General features: G+C 39.6%; 1 protein-coding gene across 5 annotated transcripts in view; it reads left to right on the forward strand.

Moving 5' to 3' along the window:
* Positions 1 to 24,928, forward strand: part of SFMBT2 (Scm like with four mbt domains 2) — a 281,711-nt gene that overhangs the window by 155,253 nt on the left and 101,530 nt on the right. For 4 of the 5 annotated variants that reach the window (XM_073652450.1, XM_073652449.1, XM_073652448.1 and 1 more), the window contains 2 exons: positions 743 to 808; positions 22,222 to 22,310. In XM_073652450.1, coding sequence (XP_073508551.1) covers positions 743 to 808; positions 22,222 to 22,310 — 155 coding nt within the window. The remainder of the gene's footprint in view (positions 1 to 742; positions 809 to 22,221; positions 22,311 to 24,928) is intronic. The other variant, XM_073652452.1, reaches the window with a different exon arrangement.

Consider the following 24,928-nt stretch of genomic DNA (forward strand, 5'->3'; position numbering starts at 1 on the left):
AATACCTTTAAGGTATGTTACCACTTGCTGTATTTGCTGAAGATTTTCCATAGTAGAAAAACAGCAGTGGTAGTTTTGTTGCTGAAAAGTTGTGGATTTTCTTTACATTTTTCCGCATTGAAAAAAATGCAATATGCACAATGTGTAAGATAGATTGACATTTTGTGGATGTCATACACCAGCGCTGGTCAGTCTTCATGCTGCGGATTTTCTCTGCAGTGTGTGAATGAGATTTCTGAAATTCCTTTGACAATGCTACTACTGTAATACTCTAATAATATAAAAAAAATACTGTATGCTGGGAAATTCCACAGCACTTACACAACATTGGAACATTCCCTTAGATGTGCAGTCCAGTCTTGATTTTTGCATATATCTTTCATATTTGTGCATCTTACACAGTAGACATGAAAAGGGATCTGAAAAGTGCCCCCTACTGTGCCGTGCAAAGCTGCTGCCTCATGGGTAAAGGTGTAACCCAAAGCCACTTTTATCAGTAAAGGGCGAAATTGGCTCAGGATTTTATAAAAAAGAATAAAAAGTGCTTAGATAATGTTTATTGGATTTTTATACTATGACAAGAGTTTGGGAGGTTTATTGATTTGTGGGAAACCTCAAATCTATGCATGTTCATTATGGAGATTAGTACAATGACATGTTTGGGTTATGCTTGTTTTGGTGTCTTAGTGCCAATGACTGCAATGAATAATTGGCTTTCCAATATGGAATTTTCTCTTTTTAGCAACATTAGGTGCCATTGTGTTCCAGCGCCAACAGCACTTCCACGTTTCAAATGCCTCAACCTCTGGTAAGTACTGCCACATAGGATGTCCTCAACCATTATCATCAATGTTACTTTGTTAGTAGATGCCCTAAAATTTAGTCTGTATATATATATATATGTATATACACGTACCCATTGAATAGACATTATACTCTTGCATAGATCCTTTACTGAAAGACTGGACAACTCTTAGATCATTATCTAGGTTACCCACCCAGTACAGTCATTAATATTTGACTTTATATTAGCATTAATCTGAGTTTCCTTTATATTTTACTGTTTACCACACTACATGCAATATGACTTAAGACCATCATACACATCAGATAGCTGTCAGCAGAACAACTATACAACCAACAGCTGTTTCTCCTGACTCCCTCCATATGCTTGAACACTCGGCTCTGCTGAGCAATCCTATGTTTTCTATGAGATAGCTAATGCCAGACACCTTTGTCAGTGGCTTATTTCCAAAACAACAGAGTCCGCCATAGCAATTCAACAGGCCGGAAACTTCAGTTGATGTCTGGGGAAGATATGAGAAGCACCCACATATATTAAACTGTTAGCCGATCTCGTCAGTGTCGGAGGGTTGGCCAATTTTAGTATAATGTGACGTTACTTGCGAGGGCGGCGCTGGTCTTTGCTCACTTGCTCTTTAATTACACTGTGCAATGACAGTGCGCTCTGTTCCCTGTTCGTCACTTCTGATCAGAGCCAGCGAGAGAGCGCATTGTCACTGTGCACTGAGAAGAAAAGTGCACAGTGGTAGAGATCTACTGAGCATCCATCAAAATTGAAAACTGATGCATGCTCAGTAGAGGAGAGACTAGCCCAGCTCCTGAAACACTAATGATGCTTTGTTTCAGCGAGGGGCCAGAGGCTGTGGTGATTCTATGAAGTTTTCCAGTCATAAAATATTGATGAACTAACCTTAGGATGGTCATCAGTATATCACCTCAGTGGTGGTCTGACACAGTGCACAGTGGCAGAGATCCACTGAGCATCCATCAAAACTGAAAATTGATGCATGCTCAGTAGAAAAAGGACTAGCCCAGCCCCTGAAACACTAATGATGCTTTGTTTCAGCGAGGGGCCAGAGGCTGTGGTGACACAGCCTCTGCCCCCTGATGATGCTTTGAGTATCCAAGCATGCAGTGGGATTCTCAAACGAAGCGTTCTCAGAGAGGAAGTAGTAGAAAAAAAAAGAATTAAAGCAGTTAGTGTAGTTAGGGATGGGTAGGAAATTTTTAATTAACATATATTAGAAAAAAGATTTGTTTATGACATTAATTAGACAGAGTTTTGGATGAAAATAAAATTTAGTTTCGGATCACTTTCAAGAACACTGAGTCTTAGTAAAGTATCATATTATATGACTTTCCATATTATTTGTTTTGTATGCACCAAGAAAGCAAAGTGTTAACGCATCATGGATTCAGGGAGTTTCTGGCATACCAATACCTTATCATTTAACTGGATTAACTAGATACTAGACTGAGCACCCACCCGTTCACACCTCATCAAAGCCTTTAATATTGTCATGGAGAAGACTCCCTTTATGTCTGCAGGGTAAAAGAGAAACTGGATTATTACTCTTTTATCTTCACAATTATAAAAACCCGACCCACCCATTCATTATATCTGATAATCCCGGCATTTCCTGAAGCCATTGTTTGCCTGATTTATTTATAGCTTTTTTGTTGCCTTTTTCCTAAAATAATAATTCTGTTGTAGGGTTGCAAGATAAATATAATTTGCATGACTAAATTACTGGAAATTTTGTGCAAACCTCTATCTCTGTTTAACTCTTCAAGGTATACATTCTTCTTTAAAGGGGAATTACTGAAAAAATAATCATGATATATCATAGGTACAGTGGATATAAAAAGTCTACACCCTTGGTACAATGACAGGTTTTTAGGGTTTTCTCATGTTAAAAAATCATACCAAGAAGATTCATTGCAGAACTTTTTCCACAGTACATGTAAGAAGATCACACTGGTAAAATTTGTGGTTTTTGGTTGTCAATGATTTTATGAAGTTTTCCAGTCATAAAATATTGATGAACTAACCTTAGGATGGTCATCAGTATCACCTCAGTGGTGGTCTGACACCCCGAATCCTCACCAATCAGCTGTTATAAGCAAGTTGTACCCAATTGAACAGAACTGCAAAGAACAGCTCCATTCAGTGTGTAGTGGCCTCTGCCAGGGCCTGCAGATGATCTGGATGGAAATATATTCAATGTAGTTGTAATGCAATTCCATTCTCTTGAATAAGAGCTGTTCTGCAGCATCTGGAAGCGACTGCTACACACTGAACGGAGTACCTATATTGCTGCTGGTATAGGTACCTCTTTGGGCTATTGCACACTATTTGTACGTTTTCTAATCCCTTTAATTGTGGGGCTTTTTTATCAGTGTTTTGTTTGTGTTTATAATAAAATATAACAACATACAGTACAGACCAAAAGTTTGGACACACCTCATTTAAAGATTTTTCTGTATTTTCATGACTTTGAAAATTGCACATTCACACTGATGGCATCCAAACTATTAATTAACACATGTGGAATTATATACTTAACAAAAAAGTGTGAAACAACTGAAAAATATGTCGTATAGTGTAGGTTCTTCAAAGTAGCCACCTTTTGCTTTGATGACTGCTTTGCACACTATTGGCATTCTCTTGATGAGCTTCAAGAGGAAGTCACCCGAAATGGTCTTCCAACAATCTTCAAGGAGTTCCCAGAGATGCTTATCACTTGTTGGCTCTTTTGCCTTCACTCTGCGGTCCAGCTCACCCCAAACCATCTCGATTGGGTTCAGGTCTGGTGACTGTGGAGGCCAGGTCATCTGGCGTAGCACCCCATCACTCTCCTTCTTGGTCATATAGTCCTTACACAGCCTGGAGGTGTGTTTGGGGTCATTGTCCTGTTGAAAAATAAATGATGGTCCAACTAAACGCAAACCGGATGGAATAGCATGCCGCTGCAAGATGCTGTGGTAGCCATGCTGGTTCAGTATGCCTTTAATTTTGAATAAATCCCTAACAGTGTCACCAGCAAAGCACACCTACACCATCACACCTCCTCCTCCATGCTTCACGGTGGGAACCAGGCATGTAGAGTCCATCCGTTCACCTTTTCTGCGTCGCACAAAGACACTGTGGTTGGAACCAAAGATCTCAAATTTGGACTCATCAGACCAAAGCACAGATTTCCACTGGTCTAATGTCCATTCCTTGTGTTCTTTAGCCCAAACAAGTCTCTTCTGCTTGTTGCCTGTCTTTAGCAATGGTTTCCTAGCAGCTATTTTACCATGAAGGCCTGCTGCACAAAGTCTTCTCTTAACAGTTGTTGAAGAGATGTGTCTGCTGCTAGAACTCTGTGTGGCATTGACCTGGTCTCTAATCTGAGCTGCTGTTAACCTGCGATTTCTGAGGCTGGTGACTCAAATAAACTTATCCTCAGAAGCAGAGGTGACTCTTGGTCTTCCTTTCCTGGGGCGGTCCTCATGTGAGCCAGTTTCTTTGTAGTGCTTGATGGTTTTTGCAACTGCACTTGGGGACACATTCAAAGTTTGCCCAATTTTTCGCACTGACTGACCTTCATTTCTTAAAGTAATGATGGCCACTCGTTTTTCTTTACTTAGCTGCTTTTTTCTTGCCATAATACAAATTCTAACAGTCTATTCAGTAGGACTATCAGCTGTGTATCCACCTGACTTCTGCACAACACAACTGATGGTCCCAACCCCATTTATAAGGCAAGAAATCCCACTTATTAAACCTGACAGGGCACACCTGTGAAGTGAAAACCATTTCCGGTGACTACCTCTTGAAGCTCATCAAGAGAATGCCAAGAGTGTGCAAAGCAGTCATCAAAGCAAAAGGTGGCTACTTTGAAGAACCTAGAATATAAGACATATTTTCAGTTGTTTCACACTTTTTTGTTAAGTATATAATTCCACATGTGTTAATTCATAGTTTTGATGCCTTCAGTGTGAATGTACAATTTTTAAAGTCATGAAAATACAGAAAAATCTTTAAATGAGAAGGTGTGTCCAAACTTTTGGTCTGTACGGTATATTATATAGTTGAATGTGCACTTTCCCTTTTATTGTGTAGCCCCTTCTCTGTTTTTTACATTACTTACTTTACACATTGAGTCGCATTCCCTATTATACTAATTGCTGTGCCCACTGTTTTTGATGGCACTAAATTAATACAATTCTCATATAACCCATTTAAACCACTTTGGCACTGCTTAGAAATTTCTATCACTTCCTGTTAATTAATTGCAACTACTTATGGGCCCGATGCTATATTGTATTTCCTCTGTTTTTGTAGAGTTTTTAGTGTTTTTCATCTTTTGGTTAATGCTATATTCATCTTTCCAATCGCTCCTTTTTCAAGTCTATTTTTTATGAGTTTGTCTGGTTTTTCTTCTGTTTCGATAGCTGCTGTGGGTGGTGTTTATGGTTTTCAGATTTTATTTTTTGCCTGATTCATCATTTCTTACTTTTTGAGAAATTGCTAAAGTTGTTACAAATGTACTCCAGTCTCCCCCAATGATTTAATTTGTGGCTGAAATTTTTGTTCAAATTTTGCACCATTTTAGTGAAATGCAGTTGCATTTAAAAAGTTGCAAAACAGTTCAACACAAAAATATAGAGGATTTTTTAATTTGCAAAAAATGAATGAACATGCCGTTCATTAATTTTTTGCAAATTAAAAAATCCTCTATATTTTTCTGTTGAACTGTTTTGCAACTTTTTAAATGCAAATGCATTTCACTAAAACGGTGCAAAATTTGAACAAAAATTTCAGCCACAAATTAAATTATTTTGAAGAATTTGGTAGAAAAAAAGAGCAATGAACACTAGAAAACAAAAAAATATAGGGACTTAAAAAATGCAAATGTGGACTAGAGGCCTACATGTTATACCTTCCATTTTTATTACATGATTAACGTGCGCACCAGAACAGCTCCCCACACACATTTCGTGGCTCACATGCACTGAGCATATGGTCTTTGACCTTCTGTTTTTCACTGTATAATACATAGTCCACTGTAATTTACTATATATAGGAATGGCCCCACTAGCGGACACAGACAGAAAAGGGCCCCTGTGCAATAACAGTATATGGGCCATTTTCAACCCAAGAGCTCCTAAAAATGCAAAACTGCATCTGCTTTGGACCCCTGTGCGGCCGCACAGATTGCACCAATGATATGTCCGCCCCTAAATGGCCCATATACTGAGACTTTCTTTGGAGATGTACATCAGGAAACATTCTTGTTATATACCTCCATAGATACAAACTTGAACCAAGTGAGTTTTTCACAAACATGTCATAAAATAACTCAAACAGGCCAAGTCTTGAGGATTTCATTAATGTCGCACCATTAGTTTCACCAAATTAAAGATTAGCAAAGCCGCAAGATTTGGTTGTTGGAGTTCCTTGAGGACATATTTGGGAAACACTCTTCTGTGCAAATGGACCTTCATATAAACAGTGCTCTTATAATGTTGCTACTTTTACTTTATCATGGTAGTCTCAAAAGTTTAGCAATAGGGTCAACTCCAGATTAATCTGCTCTCTGTAACCCTAAAGGATCCCCCAATTATATAAGTGAAAGGTGGACGTTGAATGATCGTTCATCGGTCAGATGGATGTTCATCTCTGGTAAAAAAAACGAACTGTACATTTTTCATCCTGTAAAAAACTGACAGCTTTTCTTCTATATGGTGTGTATATGGCAGGAATTCATTGGAAGACATCAACTTAACTGTACTCCTCGACATTAAAATTGCAGCATCAGGATGGAAAGTCATGGAATTAAGGAAATCACAGGATCATTAGACATGTTCATGATGTAAAAATTGTGACAAAATGGAAACATTTTCAAAACATCTTGATTTATTCAGTATGAAGTATGAGCGACATGTGCAGAAACAAATGCACTTACACATCTTGATTGCTATCAGTGAGGTTATTAATTGTCTGATGAATCTTCCGATACACTGAGTGCATGCAATTCATCAAGATCCACTGTAGGCAGCTCCCTTTGCAATTGCTGAGCAACGATGTCCCAGTTGTGCTCAATGGGATTGAAGTCCAGAGACACTGCAGGCCATGGTAGCACATTATTATTATTATTTATTTATATAGCGCCATTGATTCCATGGTGCTGTACATAAGAAGGGGTTACATACCAAATACAGATATCACTTACAGTAAACAAACTAACAATGATAGACTGGTACAGAGGGAAGAGGACCCTGTCCTTGTGGGCTTACATTCTACAGGAACAGGGAAGGAGACAGTAGGTTGGAGGGGTTGCAGTAGCTCCGGTGTTGTTGAGGTGGCAGCAAGCAAGATCATGGCAGGCTGTAGGCTTATTTGAAGAGATGAGTTTTCAGGTTCCATCTGAAGGATCCGGATGTGGTGGATAATCGGACGTGTTGAGACACAGAATTCCAGAGGATGAGGGATATTTGAGAGAAATCTTGGAGGCGATTGGGTGAGGAATGAATAAGTGTGCAGGAGAGAAGGAGGTCTTGGGAGGACCGGAGATAATGTAAGGGAGTATATCGGGAGATTAGTTCAGAGATGTACGGAGGAGAAAGGTTATGGATGGCTTTGTAGGTCAATGTTAGCAGTTTGAAATGGATACACTGGGCAATTGGGAGCTAGTGAAGGGATTTGCAAAGGGGGGTAGCAGAGGAGTAGCGAGGCAAGAGATGAACTAGTCACGCAGCAGAGTTAAGGATGGACTGGAGGGGTGTGAGAGTGTTAACAGGTAGGCCACAGAGGATGATGTTGCAGTAGTCGAGGCGGGAGATGATGAGGGCATGCACAAGCAGTTTAGTAGATTGAGGGTTGAGGAAAGGACGGATTCTGGAAATATTTTTGAGCTGGAGGCGACAGGATGTGGCAAGAGCTTGGATGTCTGGTTTGAAGGACAGGGTGGAGTCAAGGGTTACTCCGAGGTAGCCGATTGCCGGTACAGGGGAAAGTGTGATGTAATTTATTGTGATAGAAAGATTAGCTGGGGAAGATATGCGAGATGGGGGAAAGATGATGAGTTCAGTTTTGTCCACCTTGAGCTTGAGGAAGCGAGAGGAGAAGAAGGAGGATATGGCTGCTAGACATGCTGGAATTCTGGATAGCAGAGAGGTGACATCTGGGCCAGTGAGGTAGACCTGGGAGTCATCAGCGTACAGATGGTACTGGAAGCTGTGGGATTTTATGAGATGTTCCAGGCCAAGGGTATAGATTGAGAAGAGTAGGGGTTCCTAGGACAGAGCCTTGAGGGACTCCAACAGAGAGAGGGATGAGGACGTAGTGTGGGAGTGGGTGACGCTAAATGTGCGGTTAGAAAGGTATGAGGAGATCCAGGATAGGGCAAGGTTTTTGATGCCAAAGGAAGAGAGGATCTGTAGTAGGAAGCAGTGGTCAGCTGTGTCGAAGGCAGAGGACAGGTCAAGAAGAGGGAGTACAGAGAATTGTCTGTTAGCTTTGGCTGTAAGTCATTAGTAATTTTGGTAAGGACAGATTTGGTAGAATGGTGGGGGCGGAAGCCAGATTGTTGGTTGTTGAAGAGAGAGTTAGATGAGAAGTGAGAGGAAAGTTCAGCGTGAACGTGTTGCTCAAGGAGTTTGGAGGCAAATGGGAGCATTGATATGGGGCGGTAGCTGGACAAGGCGGTTGGGTCGAGGGATGGCTTTTTGAGGATGGGCGTGATTGTGGCATTTTTGAAGGCAGCGGGAAGGTACCAGAAGTTAGTGATAGGTTGAAGAGATGGGTTAGGAATGGGATGAGTGTGGGGGTGAGGATGGGGACGAGGTGGGATGGGATGGGGTCGAGTGCACAAGTGTTGAGATGTGATTTGGAGAGGAGACAAGTAAGGTCTCCTTCCGTGATGTTGGGAAGAAAGGTTATGGGGGAAGGGCAATGGTCTGGAAAACTAAGGGGTTGTGGTGGTTGGACAGTAAAGACTTGCCTTGCTTGGTCAATCTTGTTTTTGAAGTGTGTGCCAAACTCTTCAGCAGAGATGACGGAGGTCGGAGAGGGCAGTGGAGGGTGGAGGAGAGAGTTAAAAGTGTTGAATAACTGTTCGGGGTTGTAGGATAAGGAAGATATGAGGGTTGTGAAGTAGGCCTATTTAACAGAGGTGAGGGCTGATTTGAATGCAGTGAAGTCATCTTGCGAATATGTTTTTGTCCAATGCTGCTCCGCAACCCCACATTTAGGCCAGGCTGCTCACAAGTGCACAATCAACCTGCGGCCTGGCATCATGATGTTTAAAAATGGCTCCTGGGACACTTTGGAGAAATGGCCTGTACTTTTCCTTCATAATGTTGCAATTTCAATGTTGATGAGTTGAGGAGTGTATATACTGCAGTATGCAGGATAATGTATAAGGAATCAATCAATCGTAGGTTTGAGACCCCTAACTAATATATATTTTCAAAAATATAAAAAAATATCAAAGTTTAAATCACTCCACTTTTCCCAGTTTTAAAAATAAATAAGCTTGTTTGGAATTGTTGTGAACGTAGGAGAAGGTTAAATGCTGAAAATAAAAATAATTGAAACACCAGATTTGTGGATTTTCAGTTGCCACCTTTCTCCCAAAAATGCCATAAAAAGTACTGAATATGTTTTATGTCCCTCAAAATGCTATGAATAAAACATCAACTGTTGGGCAAAAAATTAAGCCCTTACACCATCCATAGAAAAATCAAAAAAGTTATAGGTCTAAGAAATTGGCAACACAAACACATTTTTGTATTTACAAAGTTCTGAATTTGTTTAGCGAAAAAATTAAAAAAAGACTTTATAAGTTTGGTATCGCCGTAATCCTACTGATCTGGAGAATCATATTGCCAGCTCATTTTTACCACACCATGAATTCTGTAAAAACAATGGCACAGTTGCATCTTTTTCACAATTTCAGCCCTATTTGGATCTTTTTTTCCCATTTTTTTCAGCGTATTATGTGGTAAAATGAATGGAGTCATTCAAGGTGATGTTCTTGTCACATTAGAATGAGGTCTAAAACTGTGGCTATCGGGGCTGTGTCAATCATAATTTCATTTATGTGTGCAGTGAATATATGCCATGCCATAGGTATATCTATAAAAGTTAAATGACAACCTCTGTGACAGCTATCTTCGTTGTCAATCACCATTCTTAAAAACGTATTACAGTATAGAGTGAGTTTTATTACAGTATTTTAACTATTTTTTTTCTTTACCAACAGAAATCGCCCTTTGATATTTATAGACTTGTGCTAGCAGAAGGTTATTTTCTCTAAAAATCTTTGTTCGTTGAGTAATTTCCTAGTAAACATCGACTTAACATTTTACAGACCATTCTTCCTTGTAATCTTGACCCAGTTATTGCATTCTGTATGTGACATGTTCTAGAGAAATATCTATTCTATGTTTACTGACCTAACTCATCTCCGGCTGTTGCTGGCTCATCATACTTTTCTATTTTGACAACCTTATAGAGTTCATATACACTCAGTAAAACAATAGCATACTATCAGGGGAGCTGTAGTCACTGCCAGACCTACAGAATTGTATTTTTCATATGGATATAGCAAATTCCTAGAAGAGTTGTACTGTTACCAAATTACTGTTAACAAAACTTATCTCTTAAAGGGGATCCGCCACCCCCACCCCCCAAAAAACAAACTAATTATATATGAATGTAGCTCTATCAAAACAAGTCCAGAAATACATTTAAATGGCCAGTCCATTCCTCTGTTACTGAGAAATCAGCGTTTGAATTGATATGCAAATGGCTAAGTTAGAACTGCAGTCAATGTCACTCCAGCTCTGTTCCCTGCCCAGCACCACCTCCTCCTGCTTGACTGACAACCTCTATGATGTGTGACTCCAGGTAAAGGAGTCGTCAGTCAAGAAAGAGGAGGAGGTGCTGGCTGGAGAATAGAGCTAGAGTGACAGGGGCTTCAGATCTACCATAGTTCTTCAGCCTCATTTGGATATGAATTTGAAGGCTATTTTCTCAGTAATAGTGCAATGTAGTGGCCATGTAAAGGGATTGCTGGTATTTTCTTTGAAAGAGCTACATTCACATATAAATAATGAGCTGTGAAATACTGCTGACAGATTCCCTTTAAACCCCTAATCGTTTAAATTAAAAAAAGGAATCATATATACTCTTATTAGATGAATATCACAAATAAGTTACAGTGTCTTCTTTATCGTCTTTCTCTTTGCCGCCAATATTTTTTTATTCTCATTTTATATGTAAGATAGTGGCGGCTTCCAAACAGAAGACAGCTGAAGAATGGTCAGGTCAGTTCTTTTAGTTGCTTCATGGTTTTTGAAGCCTGAAGCAGTTAAAAGAAGTTAGAAAAGATGGAACAGATGCACAGCAAGGTGTTTTGACATTACTGTGAATGTGTTCATTGACTGTAATATGATTGTCCAGGTCAGTACGATTATGACAATACCAAACTTGCATATATTTTTTATTTAAATAGTAAAACAAATTCAGAATCCTATGACAACCCAGCCATAGGATAGAGTCCACAGAAACGATCAGATGACAAGCATAGGGGCTCAGCTGGCCCCCGGCTTTCACAGCAACCCATTGGTTCCCCGTGATTGCTTCGCAGGGAACCCGATGGATGCCTAAACTAACATCTGGGCTGGATCGAGGCACTTAAATGTTGTTGATAACGGGATTTAAGAGGTTAACAGCAGCGATTGTCGGCCACATCAATAGCTGCTGTTATAGGCAGATGCCGGCCATATAATATAGCCTGCATCTGCCCTGTGTGGCGCTAGTTCTGCTTCTGAGCCCATTCCAAAGTCCCTGGCACGCTCCGTGACGGATATATCCATCATGGGGCATTAAGGTGTTTAAATTCATGCTGCAGATGTCATTTTGCATTTGACCCTTTGCAATGAACCATTTCTGTGATGAAATCCACAGAGGTCATAATCGCTACAAATATCTCTGCATACTATCTGCTGTGGGTTGCCCCAAATTTTCTTGTTGTAGTTTTTTTTTTATAAGGTACAAAAAAAGGAGCGATTCTTGTAGTAAAAAAAAGCCATGTTCTAGTATCATTATAGACTTTAATTACATTCTCAAAGACAAAATTACATGATGTTAGCAATAATAAAGCAGAACAGTATCGATGACTAATTTGACATAATTACTCAACTATAAACTGAAACTTTTTTTTAATTGTATCTTAAAAACCTGGTTGATATTTGTCACTTAATTTTCTCTGTACACCATGTTCTTTCTTTCAGCATGTTTTATTATAACTCTAACCATGTGTTTCTGGTTAGGCAAGGTTCTGAAATGGCTAATAAATGACTGGCATGAGACCTAATGTTAATTAGCTGTCTCAGCAGTCAGCAAATTATGCCTTTCCATCAATGTGAATAATCATGGTAATCAAACAAGATTAAATTAATACATAATACATTATTTTCAACCAGCTAATAGATTCTTTTTCATAAATATGAGCTAATGTATATTATTAGTTTAATCATTCAAATTATAATTTTATTTATGAGAAGAGCTATTAGGTCATGTTCACACGATGCAATTCTGCTGCGTTTTTTGTTGTGATTTTCCAAAGGAGCCGAAAACTATAGTTTTATTTTACCGAAAAATTGTGTCATAAACAAAGCACAATCACATTATGAGAACATAACCTTAAAGTTGCAACTATATCTTTTCTGCTCTGCCTATGAGCATTCTTAAAAACACTGAGAAAACACTCACAGAACGTTGGAAATAATTTTATTATTCATTTCTATGGAAAAACAACTCGCTGTTGATATGCTCAGGCTTTTGCTTGTCTTTGAATTGCTTCAGACTTTCCAAGATGCCTAGTTGGAGAAAAGAAAGTGCATGTCAGTTCTTCGAAGTGACTTATGAAGTAAAATGCACCAAACTATGCACTGTCCAATTAAAAGGCTACGAAAACGCTTCATGAAAAAAAAAGCCTTAAACACCTCTTCAAAACTGCTGCAAGAAGTGCAAAACTCCTCCAAAAACTCCCCAAAAAGGAGAGTTTCCTTAACCAATTTCACTAAGAAATTCATAGTTTTTGACCACAAGTAAAAATTCTCAGTGTGAACGGACTCTTAGGTCATTTTCACACATTCAGTATTTGTAAGCCAAAACCAGGAGTGGGTGAAAAATGCAGAAATAGTGATAAGGACAATCTGCAAGTAAAAAAAGATGTTTCGTTTTAAGTGCATTTTCGCACTGGAAAACGCATGTAATCCATTCATGACTTTATCAATAAAGTTTTATGAAAGCTGAGTTACTGGAAGTGTTCGATACAAATCAGTTTTATTTAAAACATGACATACCAAAAATAGACAAAAAAAATGCAGCGGAAAACGTGCGATAAAACACATGTAAAAAATATTCAAAAATAATGAAAAAAAATCAAGTAACCCAATTTAGCAAATCTTCCAGATTTTCTGCCGCATCAAAAACTCACCAAATACTCATTGTGGGAACTAAGCTTTAAGGATATGTGCAAACTGAGTTTTTTACAGAGTTTATTGTGGTAACTTAGCCCTACTATTCAGATAAAACAGCAGTCAACAGAGGTGGAGGAACGGCGACATATTATTACCCCTGAATGTGAAAGCTGAATTCAGACAACAGTGATTTCTGAACGGACTATCTCCTCATATGCGTATGTCCTCATAGGTACATATGAGGGCTTGGTCTATACTCACACCGTGATATACGGATGTCTGAGATCGGCCTAACAGTAGTATTAACTGGTGAAACATTTTGGTAGCAGTATAAAGGTTTCATAATTAATTCCAGCCTTCATTGATATCCTTGAGGGCTTCCTCTGGGTATTTTAGAGCCATTCCAATAATTTACTGAACTTGATTTTAACAGACATCTTATTTAAATGTAAGATGCAATTTGACACTGGTTTTCTTGTACCACTCTCCAGCATCTATAGCGCAGACAGTGCACCCTATAATAACTCTCGGGCAGTGGATAAGTATAGGATTCGCTCCAGGCCATCCATCTTTTATAGCTAAAGGCCAGTCAAATGTCAAAACCTCTTCAAGTATCTTGTTCTAACATGAATATTTTATTTCCGTTGTGGCTATTCTCTGACCCATTTCCATAATAACTTATAACTGTAAATATTCTCTAAAATGCAGTCCTGTGCTGTCCTAGACATGGAGATAGGCTGCATACTACAGGAGCACTTTGACCAATTACTGTGCATTGGTAGCAGTGTGAGGACATTTGTACTTATGTAACTGATTATCTTATTTTAGTAAATTCTTGCATTCCCCATGAACAATAATTCGGCAGAAGGTTACTGAGGTGTTGAGCCGTTCCTTTGCTATTTCTCCCAAAAATGAATGAATAAGTTGACCACTGGGTGTTAAAGGTCTTCTTGTCAAAGATGTGTGTCTAAAGCTGGCCATACAGATTAGATGGCTATCAGCCAAATGATGTTTCATTCGACAGCCATCTTGACCCACTTTGCCATACACAAGAGCGTTTTTTCGGCCAAGCGTCGGTCATATGTCCTCTATGAGAAAGCCACCGAATGACACGTAAGCCGGCAGCTTGTCTCCAGGAGAACAATGCGATAGACATCTCTCCAGACCATCATTTGGTCCACTCACTCATCCACAGTAGACCTTCTGCTGAACCCATCGATATCAGCAGGTTCAGCCTACATTAGTCTAATGTGTATGGAGGCCTTGATACTGTTAGCACTGTGTCTGTGCTGTGACACACTCCAGCTAATAATTTTCAGTTTATTTATACATTTCTAGGGGAATAACAGAGGAACGGCACAACCAAAAGTTCTGAGAAGATGCCCCAGAATTAGATTTCCATCAGTATTTGGTCATTGTGTCAGTTTTTACCATCCGAGTTTTATCAGTTTTTGGCTGGTGTCACACAAGGGTATGAAAAATCATCCAAGTTTCATCCATATTGTCAATCATGTGCCATCCATGTATCCATTTGACATCTGATTTTATACATTAACAGTGTAAAATGTACATGATCAGATAGAGTTTTCTATATTAATAATGGTAATGTATCCGCCAAAAAATCAGATGCTATATGGATGATCCATATGGGATCTTTTTTTGGGGTTTTTTTTTTTTTGGAACACCCATAGACCTGAATGAGTGAGACTCATCTGAGACTTTGAAGAGAATAGTGTAGGCAGCAATTTTTATAGACTCTCGGTCTGTGTGAAAAAATTGTCATCTGAACAGTCCTAATGAATTACATTGGTCAGTGTGCCATCTTATTATTACTCAACAGGACATGTCCATTTAATACCCTCATCTGAACGAGACCTTTCTCATAAGCAAAAGAAAAACTGTTGGAACTTTCTCCAGCTACTCCCATCAGTAAGTGAAAAACAGAGAACACACACATGGCACACCGATGGTATCCTGGTGCCATTCACTGACCCAGAGACTTGGTTTGGCGAGTTTGATCTGTGTCTTACAACAAAATCAGATGTCTCTGTGTTTGTCTGCAAAAATATACGGCCATATGAACAGTCCCATAGAATATAATGGGTACGAGTTCTATCCGTGAAAAACACTGAGAGAACACGTGTGTGAAAAACTGATGTCTGAATGAGCCTTTAGGCCTTTTTCAGACGTCAGTGATTTTTTTCATACACAACAAATGGTCCTAGTGTCTTGAGTGCTTTTGATCAGAGTTTCATCAGAGTTTAGTCAGTGTCAGTTTTTGCCAGCAGAGCTTGGTCAGAAATCCATCAGTTTTTCTCTGATGAAAAAAACATCTGATGGAAGTTTTTCAAACTTCTCATATCAAATAGTCAGTGTCATCCATAGACTCGCATTGGCGAGTTTCATCCAGACTCGTATCAAAATTGGATGTCTCTGTGATTTTGGACAGACCACTCATTCCACAGGAATACATGGACATGTGAACAGCTCCATAGACTATAATAGGTACAAGTTTTTTTGTGAAAACCATAGATAGAACTTTTACGAGAAAAAACTGATGTCTGGAGCTACATGGTGACTTCACCCGCGACATCAGTTACGCGACCAAGGTTTATTCGGTGTCGCTGCTACATTGCTACGCAATAGAAGTGAATGGGATCACATTGTGACCCCAAGGCTTCTGCGACTGCAACAAGCAAGTTGTAAGAAGAACAACCTTGTCAGATTTTTTTACAACTTGCTTATTGCAGGTGTATAACCCTAAGGGCCGCAATGTGACCTTATTCACTTGTATTGTGCAGCAAAGTAGCAGCGGCACTGGGCAAACCCTAGTCACACGACAGGTGTCGCGGCCAATGTCGGTGTGTAGCCCTAGCCTTATTGAAATCCTGCACATCCACCCACTTGGCACAAAGGGTCACATTTAATATACACTCTGCTGATTTTCTGGCTGAAAGTTCTGCGATTGTCCCATTCATAGGAAATAACCCCATTCCGATCTATGACATGGATTATCTGCAACGCAATCTGTACTGTATGAATTCATCCCTCGGACTTTCTTCCTAGATTGTTTTGCTTCTTTTTTTTTTAAGCAGCTTGTTTTTCTGGAAAAAAAAGCCTTTATAAAAAGCTGTGCTTAAAAGCACCCTAACAGAATTTGCAGGATTTGCTGAAGCTCATAAAGAGATCATAATGCAGGAATGACACCAACCGCTATGGACATAATATTGTTCAGTATCAGACAATCATGGCTGCCTTCATCGAAAAATAGCACCGCTACAAGTGAATAGTACAAAGCTGTAATACCACACACAACCTGTAGACAAGCATGGCACTGTTTTGAAAAGGAGTCAGTCAAATTTTTCTGACGCTAGAAAACCCCTTTAATACCAGTTAACACATTTCCTAATTCTTATGAGATTAGACTGATCAAATTGTGGGACAGTCCTACAGAAGAAGAAATAATTAGTAATAAATAATATAATTGAAATGTAACCGTGAGAAACCTGGGCAAGTGATTTCAGCCTGTAGCATGATATCTACTATGAGACTACACACAGCTTTTAGCAGTCATTTTTGGCATTTCTTAGCCCTGAAGGAGGAAGTGTCCTCAATGCTGTAAAAGGAAGAAATGCTTACAGTTTACCTCCACCGCTTTCAGGATGACTTGTCATGTGCATGTTTTTGCATATAAATGTATGTCTGCGGACTGCGTGCTTGCTTCCTGATCACATATAACGCCCTTTGTTCTTGAATGAATCATCACTAATCCGTCTGTAAGCTTTACACTTTATTAATGTCATGCAATTTGTATAAATCAAATAAGATGTTTAATGACATAGATCGGTCACATATTAACACTGCGGACTGCAGTGTAGTAACCTGGGGCCTGGTGAGAAATACCTCTCACCCTATACAATAATGCCAGGTCTTATCTGATAGTTCAGGGAGGTAACGTACGGGAATATGTTTGGTATATTGTTTTTTTTTGACAGTCCAGTCAAGACAGGTCAGTCTCAAGTCACTATCACTACATCTATGGACCCCGTACATGGCAAAATCCATTCATAGGACCCTTGCTGCTAGATAAGAGCCCTGTGAACTTCCTCCTATCTGCTGTCTCCTCTTTTAATTAGCCAGCCTGGCATGATGTCATCGTTGCGGGGTAACGCTCACATGACGTTATGCAAAAGAGGACGCGGGGATGTTGGCAGTAGGAAAAGTTTGCAGGTCTCCTGTCAGGCCAATGTAGTATACCGATGTGGCCACTCAACCAGGGTTGAATCACTCATCTCTAATGGGCTCCATATACAGTACAGACCAAAAGTTTGGACACACCTTCTCATTTAAATATTTTTTTGTATTTTCATGAGTATGAAAATTGTACATTCACGCTGAAGGCATCAAAACTATGAATTAACACATGTGGAATTATATACTTAACAAAAAAGTGTGAAACAACTGAAAATATGTCTTATATTCTAGGTTCTTCAAAGTAGCCACCTTTTGCTTTGATGACTGCTTTGCACACTCTTGGCATTCTCTTGATGAGCTTCAAGAGGTAGTCACCGGAAATGGTCTTCCAACAATCTTAAAGAAGTTCACAGAGATGCTTAGCACTTGTTGGCCCTTTTGCCTTCACTCTGCGGTCCAGCTCACACCAAACCATCTCGATTGGGTTCAGGTCTGGTGACTGTGGAGGCCAGGTCATCTGGCGTAGCACCCCGTCACTCTCCTTCTTGGTCAAATAGCCCTTACACAGCCTGGAGGTGTGTTTGGGGTCATTGTCCTGTTGAAAAATAAACGATGGTCCAACTAATCGCAAACCGGATGGAATAGCATGTCGCTGCAAGATGCTGTGGTAGCCATGCTGGTTCAGTATGCCTTCAATTTTGAATAAATCCCCAACAGTGTCACCAGCAAAGCACCCCCACACCATCACACCTCCTCCTCCATGCTTCACGGTGGGAACCAGGCATGTAGAGTCCATCCGTTCACCTTTTCTGTGTCGCACAACGATACGGTGGTTGGAACCAAAGATCTCAAATTTGGACTCATCAGACCAAAGCACAGATTTCCACTGTCCATTCCTTGTGTTCTTTAGCCCAAACAAGTCTCTTCTGCTTGTTGCCTGTCCTTAGCAGTGGTTTCCTAGCAGCTATTTTACCATGAAGGCCTGCTGCACAAAGTCTCCTCTCAACAGTTGTTGTAGAGATGTGTCTGCTGCTAGAACTCTGTGTGGCATTGACCAGGTCTCTAATCTGAGCTGCTGTTAACCTGCGATTTCTGAGGCTGGTGACTCGGATAAAGTTATCCTCAGAAGCAGAGGTGACTCTTGGTCTTCCTTTCCAGGAGGGGTCCTCATGTGAGCCAGTTTCTTTGTAGCGCTTGATGGTTTTTGCAACTGCACTTGGGGACACTTTCAAAGTTTGCCCAATTTTTCGGACTGACTGACCTTCATTTCTTAAAGTAATGATGGCCACTCGTTTTTCTTTACTTAGCTGCTTTTTTCTTGCCATAATACAAATTCTAACAGTCTATTCAGTAGGACTATCAGCTGTGTATCCATCTGACTTCTGCACAACACAACTGATGGTCCCAACCCCATTTATAAGGCAAGAAATCCCACTTATTAAACCTGACAGGGCACACCTATGAAGTGAAAACCATTTCCGGTGACTACCTCTTGAAGCTCATCAAGAGTATGCCAAGAGTGTGCAAAGCAGTCATCAAAGCAAAAGGTGGCTACTTTGAAGAACCTAGAATATAAGACATATTTTCAGTTGTTTCACACTTTTTTGTTAAGTATATAATTCCACATGTGTTAATTCATAGTTTTGATGTCTTCAGTGTGAATGTACAATTTTCAAAGTCATGAAAATACAGAAAAATCTTTAAATGAGAAGGTGTGTCCAAACTTTTGGTCTGTACTCTATTTATTTCTCTAAATTATCAAATGTCCATTACTTCTGTCTTACTGATTAGAGAGACTCACAAAAGCTCTATATAAAAGCACCTTTCCTCTGTAGAAGAGAGGAGAGTTTCTTCTTGCCTCAATGCTGTAGATGCTTATTCTCATCAGGGTATTTGACATCATGAGAATCAGTAAGGTTCTCCCTTTGTATTAACTTGTAAAACTAAAGTTGGATGCCACACACATTAGATAGAAGTAGGTCATGGTTGGACAACTGTCAATCACCTGGTGAACGAGTGACATTTTTGTCCACATTGGCCATTGCAGTCACTCAAACTGACCATACACTGACACTGGTGGATGGACGAATGATCTTATGGACAAATTGTTTACTCGCTACAGCTAAACAAAAATTATAAACCGACTGTTGTGCAGATGATGATATATTGAACATGACAATAATATAAAATATCTTTTTAATACTTTTAAATAACACTGAATAGAACTTTGTAGAGAACTTCGGACTTTTGAATATGTTCAGCCCAAATACAGTTTACTGCATAGTCCTTTGCCAAATTGTTTCATAGTTGACATTATCTGTGTTTAAACTCTGCCTTATCTGTTGTCCCAATTATCCCTGATAATACTGTAAAAGGTTCTGCAAGAGCTTCTGTTCTAGGATTTTTTAAGTTTTGTTTCCATCCATAATATTACTATAATATAAAACTATATATATATATATTACTATAAAATTGCTAAAATATAAATTCTTGAACATCTGGATTATGCTTGTATATAATGTAATGGGATAAGTATTATTATTATTTATTATTATAGCGCCATTTATTCCATGGCACTTTACATGTGAAAAAGGGGTATAATACAAGAACAATTACAATAATCTTGAACACAATGTGACAGCGACTGGTACAGGAGGAGCGAGGACCCTGCCCACGAGGGCTCACAATCTACAAGGGATGGGTGAGGATACAGTAGGTGAGGGTAGAGCTGGTCGTGCAGCGGTATGGTGGAGCGGTGGTTACTGCAGGTTGTAGGCTTGTCGGAAGAGGTGGGTCTTCAGGTTCCTTTTGAAGGTTTCCACGGTAGGCGAGAGTCTGATACGTTGTGGTAGAGAGTTCCAGAGTAGGGCGGAAGCACGGGAGAAATCGTGTATACAGTTGTGGGAGGAGGAGATAAGAGGGGAGTAGAGAAGGAGATCTTGTGAGGATCGGAGGTTGCGTGCGGGTATGTAACGGGAGACTAGGTCGGAGATATATGGAGGAGACAGGTTGTGAATGGCTTTGTATGTCATGGTTAGGGTTTTGAACTGGAGTCTCTGAGCAATGGGGAGCCAGTGAAGAGATTGACAGAGAGGAGAGGCTGGGGAATAGCAGGGGGACAGGTGGATTAGTCGGGCAGCAGAGTTTAGGATAGATTGGAGGGGTGCGAGAGTGTTAGAGGGGAGGCCACAGAGCAGGAGGTTGCCGTAATCAAGGCAGGAGATGATGAAGGCGTGCACTAGTGTTTTTGCAGATTCATGGTTGAGGAATGTGCGTATCCGGGAGATATTTTTGAGTTGGAGTCGGCAGGAACTGGAAAGGGCTTGGATATGTGGTTTGAAGGAGAGTTCAGAGTCCAAAGTCCAGAGTTACCCCAAGACAGCGAGCTTGAGGGACTGGGGAGAGTGGGCAGCCATTGACGTTGATAGATAGATCAGTTGGGGGGGTTGAATGAGATGGTGGAAAGATGATGAATTCTGTTTTGTCCATGTTAAGTTTTAGAAATCTGGCTAAGAAGAAGGATGAAATAGCAGACAGACATTGTGGGATTTTGGTTAGTAAGGAGGCGATATTGGGTCCAGAGAGGTAGAACTGTGTGTCATCAGCATAGAGGTGATAATGAAAGCCATGAGATTCTATGAGCTGTCCCAGGCCTATGGTGTAGATGGAGAAGAGCAGCGTTCCTAGAACTGAACCTTGGGGGACACCGACAGATAGGGGGTGAGATGAGGAGGTGGTGTGTGAGTGGGAGACACTGAATGTCCTGTCTGTTAGGTATGAGGAGATCCAGGATAGGGCCAAGTCTGTGATGCCGAGAGATGAGAGAGTCTGTAGTAAGAGGAAATGTTCCACTGTAAGTACAAGCTATTCACATATACACGTGCCACAATTTCTGTGAAATAATTCACAACCAATAGTCTCTAACAAAAATGAGGATAAACAGTATGTAGCTACTAATTGTAAATCCAATTTTGATTTATAGAACACAGATTGAATTGCTGTATTTTTTGTCTGATAGGTCATACTATTTAAAGGGGCAGTTTCAACTTCTTAAATGGGCAAAATTGAAAAGTTCTTATAAAAACAAGCAACTTTACAATTTCCACTTATGAAAAATCCTCTCTGATTTGTAGAACAGAGGAATTTTTAATTTTAAAGGTTATTGCTTGTTGCCTAGGTAACCAGCCACCACAGTAGGCTATCAGCGATGACTGGTCTCCTGGGCAAGGAGCACATCTTTGTATCTGGCAGGGTTCAGTGCCCCTGCATGCCTCCAATACTGCTGAGGGACAGGAGAGTCCACAGTGCGGGCCATCAACTCTGCCATGTCACTAGTCCAAACTGTCAATTATAAGGAGCGCACCATCCCCCGGCAAGCAGGAACCTGTGAAAGGGGGAGCTGTGCACTCCTGAAGAATGAAGATGTGACAACTCGTTTAAAGAACTGCATAAAAAGGAGCACATTTAGTGTTCATAAAAGGAACTTTATCTATACAAAACTGAACAATTCTCATAAGGGCACGTCAGCAATTTGTGCACTAGGATTTGTAACTTAGAACACAGCTCTTCAACCTATTACCTTTAAACTGTTGCAAAATTACAATATCCAACATGGACTGGTCTAAAATTACTGTATCTTTGGAAAGTACAGAAGATTAATAGTATATAGAAAGGCTGTACTATTTACATAGAATATTGTTCTTATGAATTGTTACACTAACTAGAGCAATTTCTTTTCAGGAATAAAAGAGAAATGCACAGACTGGGCCGAGTTCCTTATTCACGATCTGACTGGCTCCAGGACTGCTCCAGCAAAGCTTCTAGAAGGAGTATGTAATTTTCTTACATCGTATTATTATTGTAGTATATGTAATTGTTATTGTATGTGTGTATTATTGGACTATCCTCTTACATTGTATTATTATTGTAGTATATTGGAGTATGTAAGTATTATTGGAGTATATGCAATTATTATTGTATGTGTGTATTATTGGACTATTCTCTTACATTGCATTGTTATTGTATAAATTTGTTTTCTTATAGTGGGTTATTTTATTCCCTATTTCTTATCTCTAAATTGTAATTGAATATATTTTTGAGGATCAGTATCATTGTCACATAAACAACATACGGTATCCACAGGATAGTTTATAAATGTATTGTCACTGGGGTCCGCTTCTAAACATCACAATTGATCCACAGATCATTTAGGCCCAAAGACACCCTGTACAAATGATGCTTTAGTAAGCATGTACAATGCCTGCTATATTAATGTTTTCATTTAATTATTTTACTTGCTTATATAGCACCATCATATTCAAGTGCATTATCACCATTGTCCCCATTTGGGCTCACAATCTAAATTCCCTAGCAATATGTCTATGGAGTGCAGGAGGAAACCCACACAAACACAGGGAAGAAAATAAAAATGAGAAATTTTCCCATTTTCACCCTGGTTACTAGAGCTTTTTTATAGTCTATCTTCCTGTTGTTTCAGGAAACAACCCATGTACATTAGCCACAAAGAACAGACTCTGACCTTAGGTCTTTTATATAAGTGTCCATTGAGTATGTGCAAAGATCATTGTGAAGGGAGGGGGAGTGAGCAGAGGGGGCTATGACATCACCTATTGTGATTGATGGATCCTGTGCTATCAGCTGTATATAGAGGTGTTACCGGTCATAGTAACCCTTCATCTGATGCCTGCTGAAAACTGTTCTTGCAAGGACTGGAAGTAAGAGAGTAATATACTTCCAATGACCAAAGTGAAAATTGCAAGATAATATTTTTTTACATTTTTTTAAATAAAATCTTGATCTGGAAAAAATACATGTAATACAAAAATTTAATTTAAACACTAAGTTATTTTCTGACATTCCTATTTAAAGATGAACTAGAAAACCTTAATCAATGATAAAAGTAAAAGTAATAAAAACATCAAGTGTTTTTTTTTTATTACAGCCCTGGAGTGGTGCTACTAATCTAAGACCCCTGCTCTAGTCTCATACTTACCAGCCACCATCTTCATCTTTTATCTGCACCGCTCCAGCAGTTTGTGACCTGCCGGATCGATCCAGTGTTTGCTGGGTGAGTTGGAGGTCACAACTAGTGATGAGCGAGAGTGTTCTATTAGCCCTTTCGGTGAGCATGCTCGGATGCTCGCCGACTATCTTCGGTGTGTTCGAATGTTATGTTTGAGTCACTGTGTATGCATGATTTGGGACTGTTTGACAGCTTTAATATATGTGAGGAATGCCTTACAAACAGGCATTCCTCACATGTATTAAAAATGTCAATCAGTCGCAAATCATGCATACACAGTGACTCAAACATAACATTCGAACGCCGAAGATACTCAGTGAGCACCCGAGCATGCTCGTAAATCTCGAGTAATGAGCATGCTCGCTCATCACTAGTCACAACTCAATATAAGTCTATGAGAGCCAGAACGCGGCCAAAATGAGGCTCTCAGAAACTTGCATTGAGAGCTTGAGACCAATACATCTGATTTCCGATCAATCAGAAGTTGTGGTCACAAGATGGCAGCGCAGAATCGAAGTGGTACCGGGAACTGCTGGTAAGTATAATACTAGGTTCAGGGAACTTACATTAGTGCCACCATTCCAGCGCTAAAATAAAAAAAACAACAACGCTGGAGTGTTGCTTTAAAGGAAAGAAATACCTACTTCATTTATAGAAACTTAGTACTACAAGTTTTCATAAGGATGTACTTATACCTCTAGCATGGAGCAACACATCTTGTTGAAACCTGTCTTAAGACCAAATCTGATATAGATATAGATATTCTTAAATTAATAGTGTGTAAATGTTCTGATTGTTCAGGTGCATGGGAAATACGATCATTTAAAAAAGCTAAATTTCTAGTTTCCCTTTAATACATGAAATAGGTGTTGTAGTTAGACTAGTAGAAGATGCCAGACTTTCTTGTTTAGGGCATATGATGTTGAGCCACATCCGATATTATTATTGATATAGCTATTATATATGGCACTTACCCCATTGATAACTGCCAGCGATATTTTTCTTACCGTAGTGCCAAGTTTCACAAACTCTATGATGTCCCTGATGCCACTAGTGGACAGTAGTATTTACCGAGACCTCCAAACTGGTAGCTACATGCAGCTGTGGATCGCTGATAGGTCAAGCAAGAGACACAGTAACATTAGTGTAGGAATTATGCATCCTTGGATACCTTTTACTTTTTACAGAAGAGGGCCTTTCACCACATTTTTCATGTTGAACTGAAATATATAATTTCTTTTCTTTTATTTTGCCTTTCCGTAACAGCAATCAAAATATTGGCACATAATGGGTTAGCTTTAGTGTTATTAGATAGTTTTGACTGGGGGCACATAGTACTTCTTCCTGTATGAGTTGCTATGTGATAACACCAACTTGGGACGTAACAAAATATAACTCATTAAG

Source organism: Phyllobates terribilis, unplaced genomic scaffold (genome assembly GCF_046119375.1).
Source record: "Phyllobates terribilis strain yellow unplaced genomic scaffold, ASM4611937v1 Scaffold_11__3_contigs__length_659146591, whole genome shotgun sequence".
In the NCBI taxonomy this organism is placed as follows: Eukaryota; Metazoa; Chordata; class Amphibia; order Anura; family Dendrobatidae; genus Phyllobates; species Phyllobates terribilis.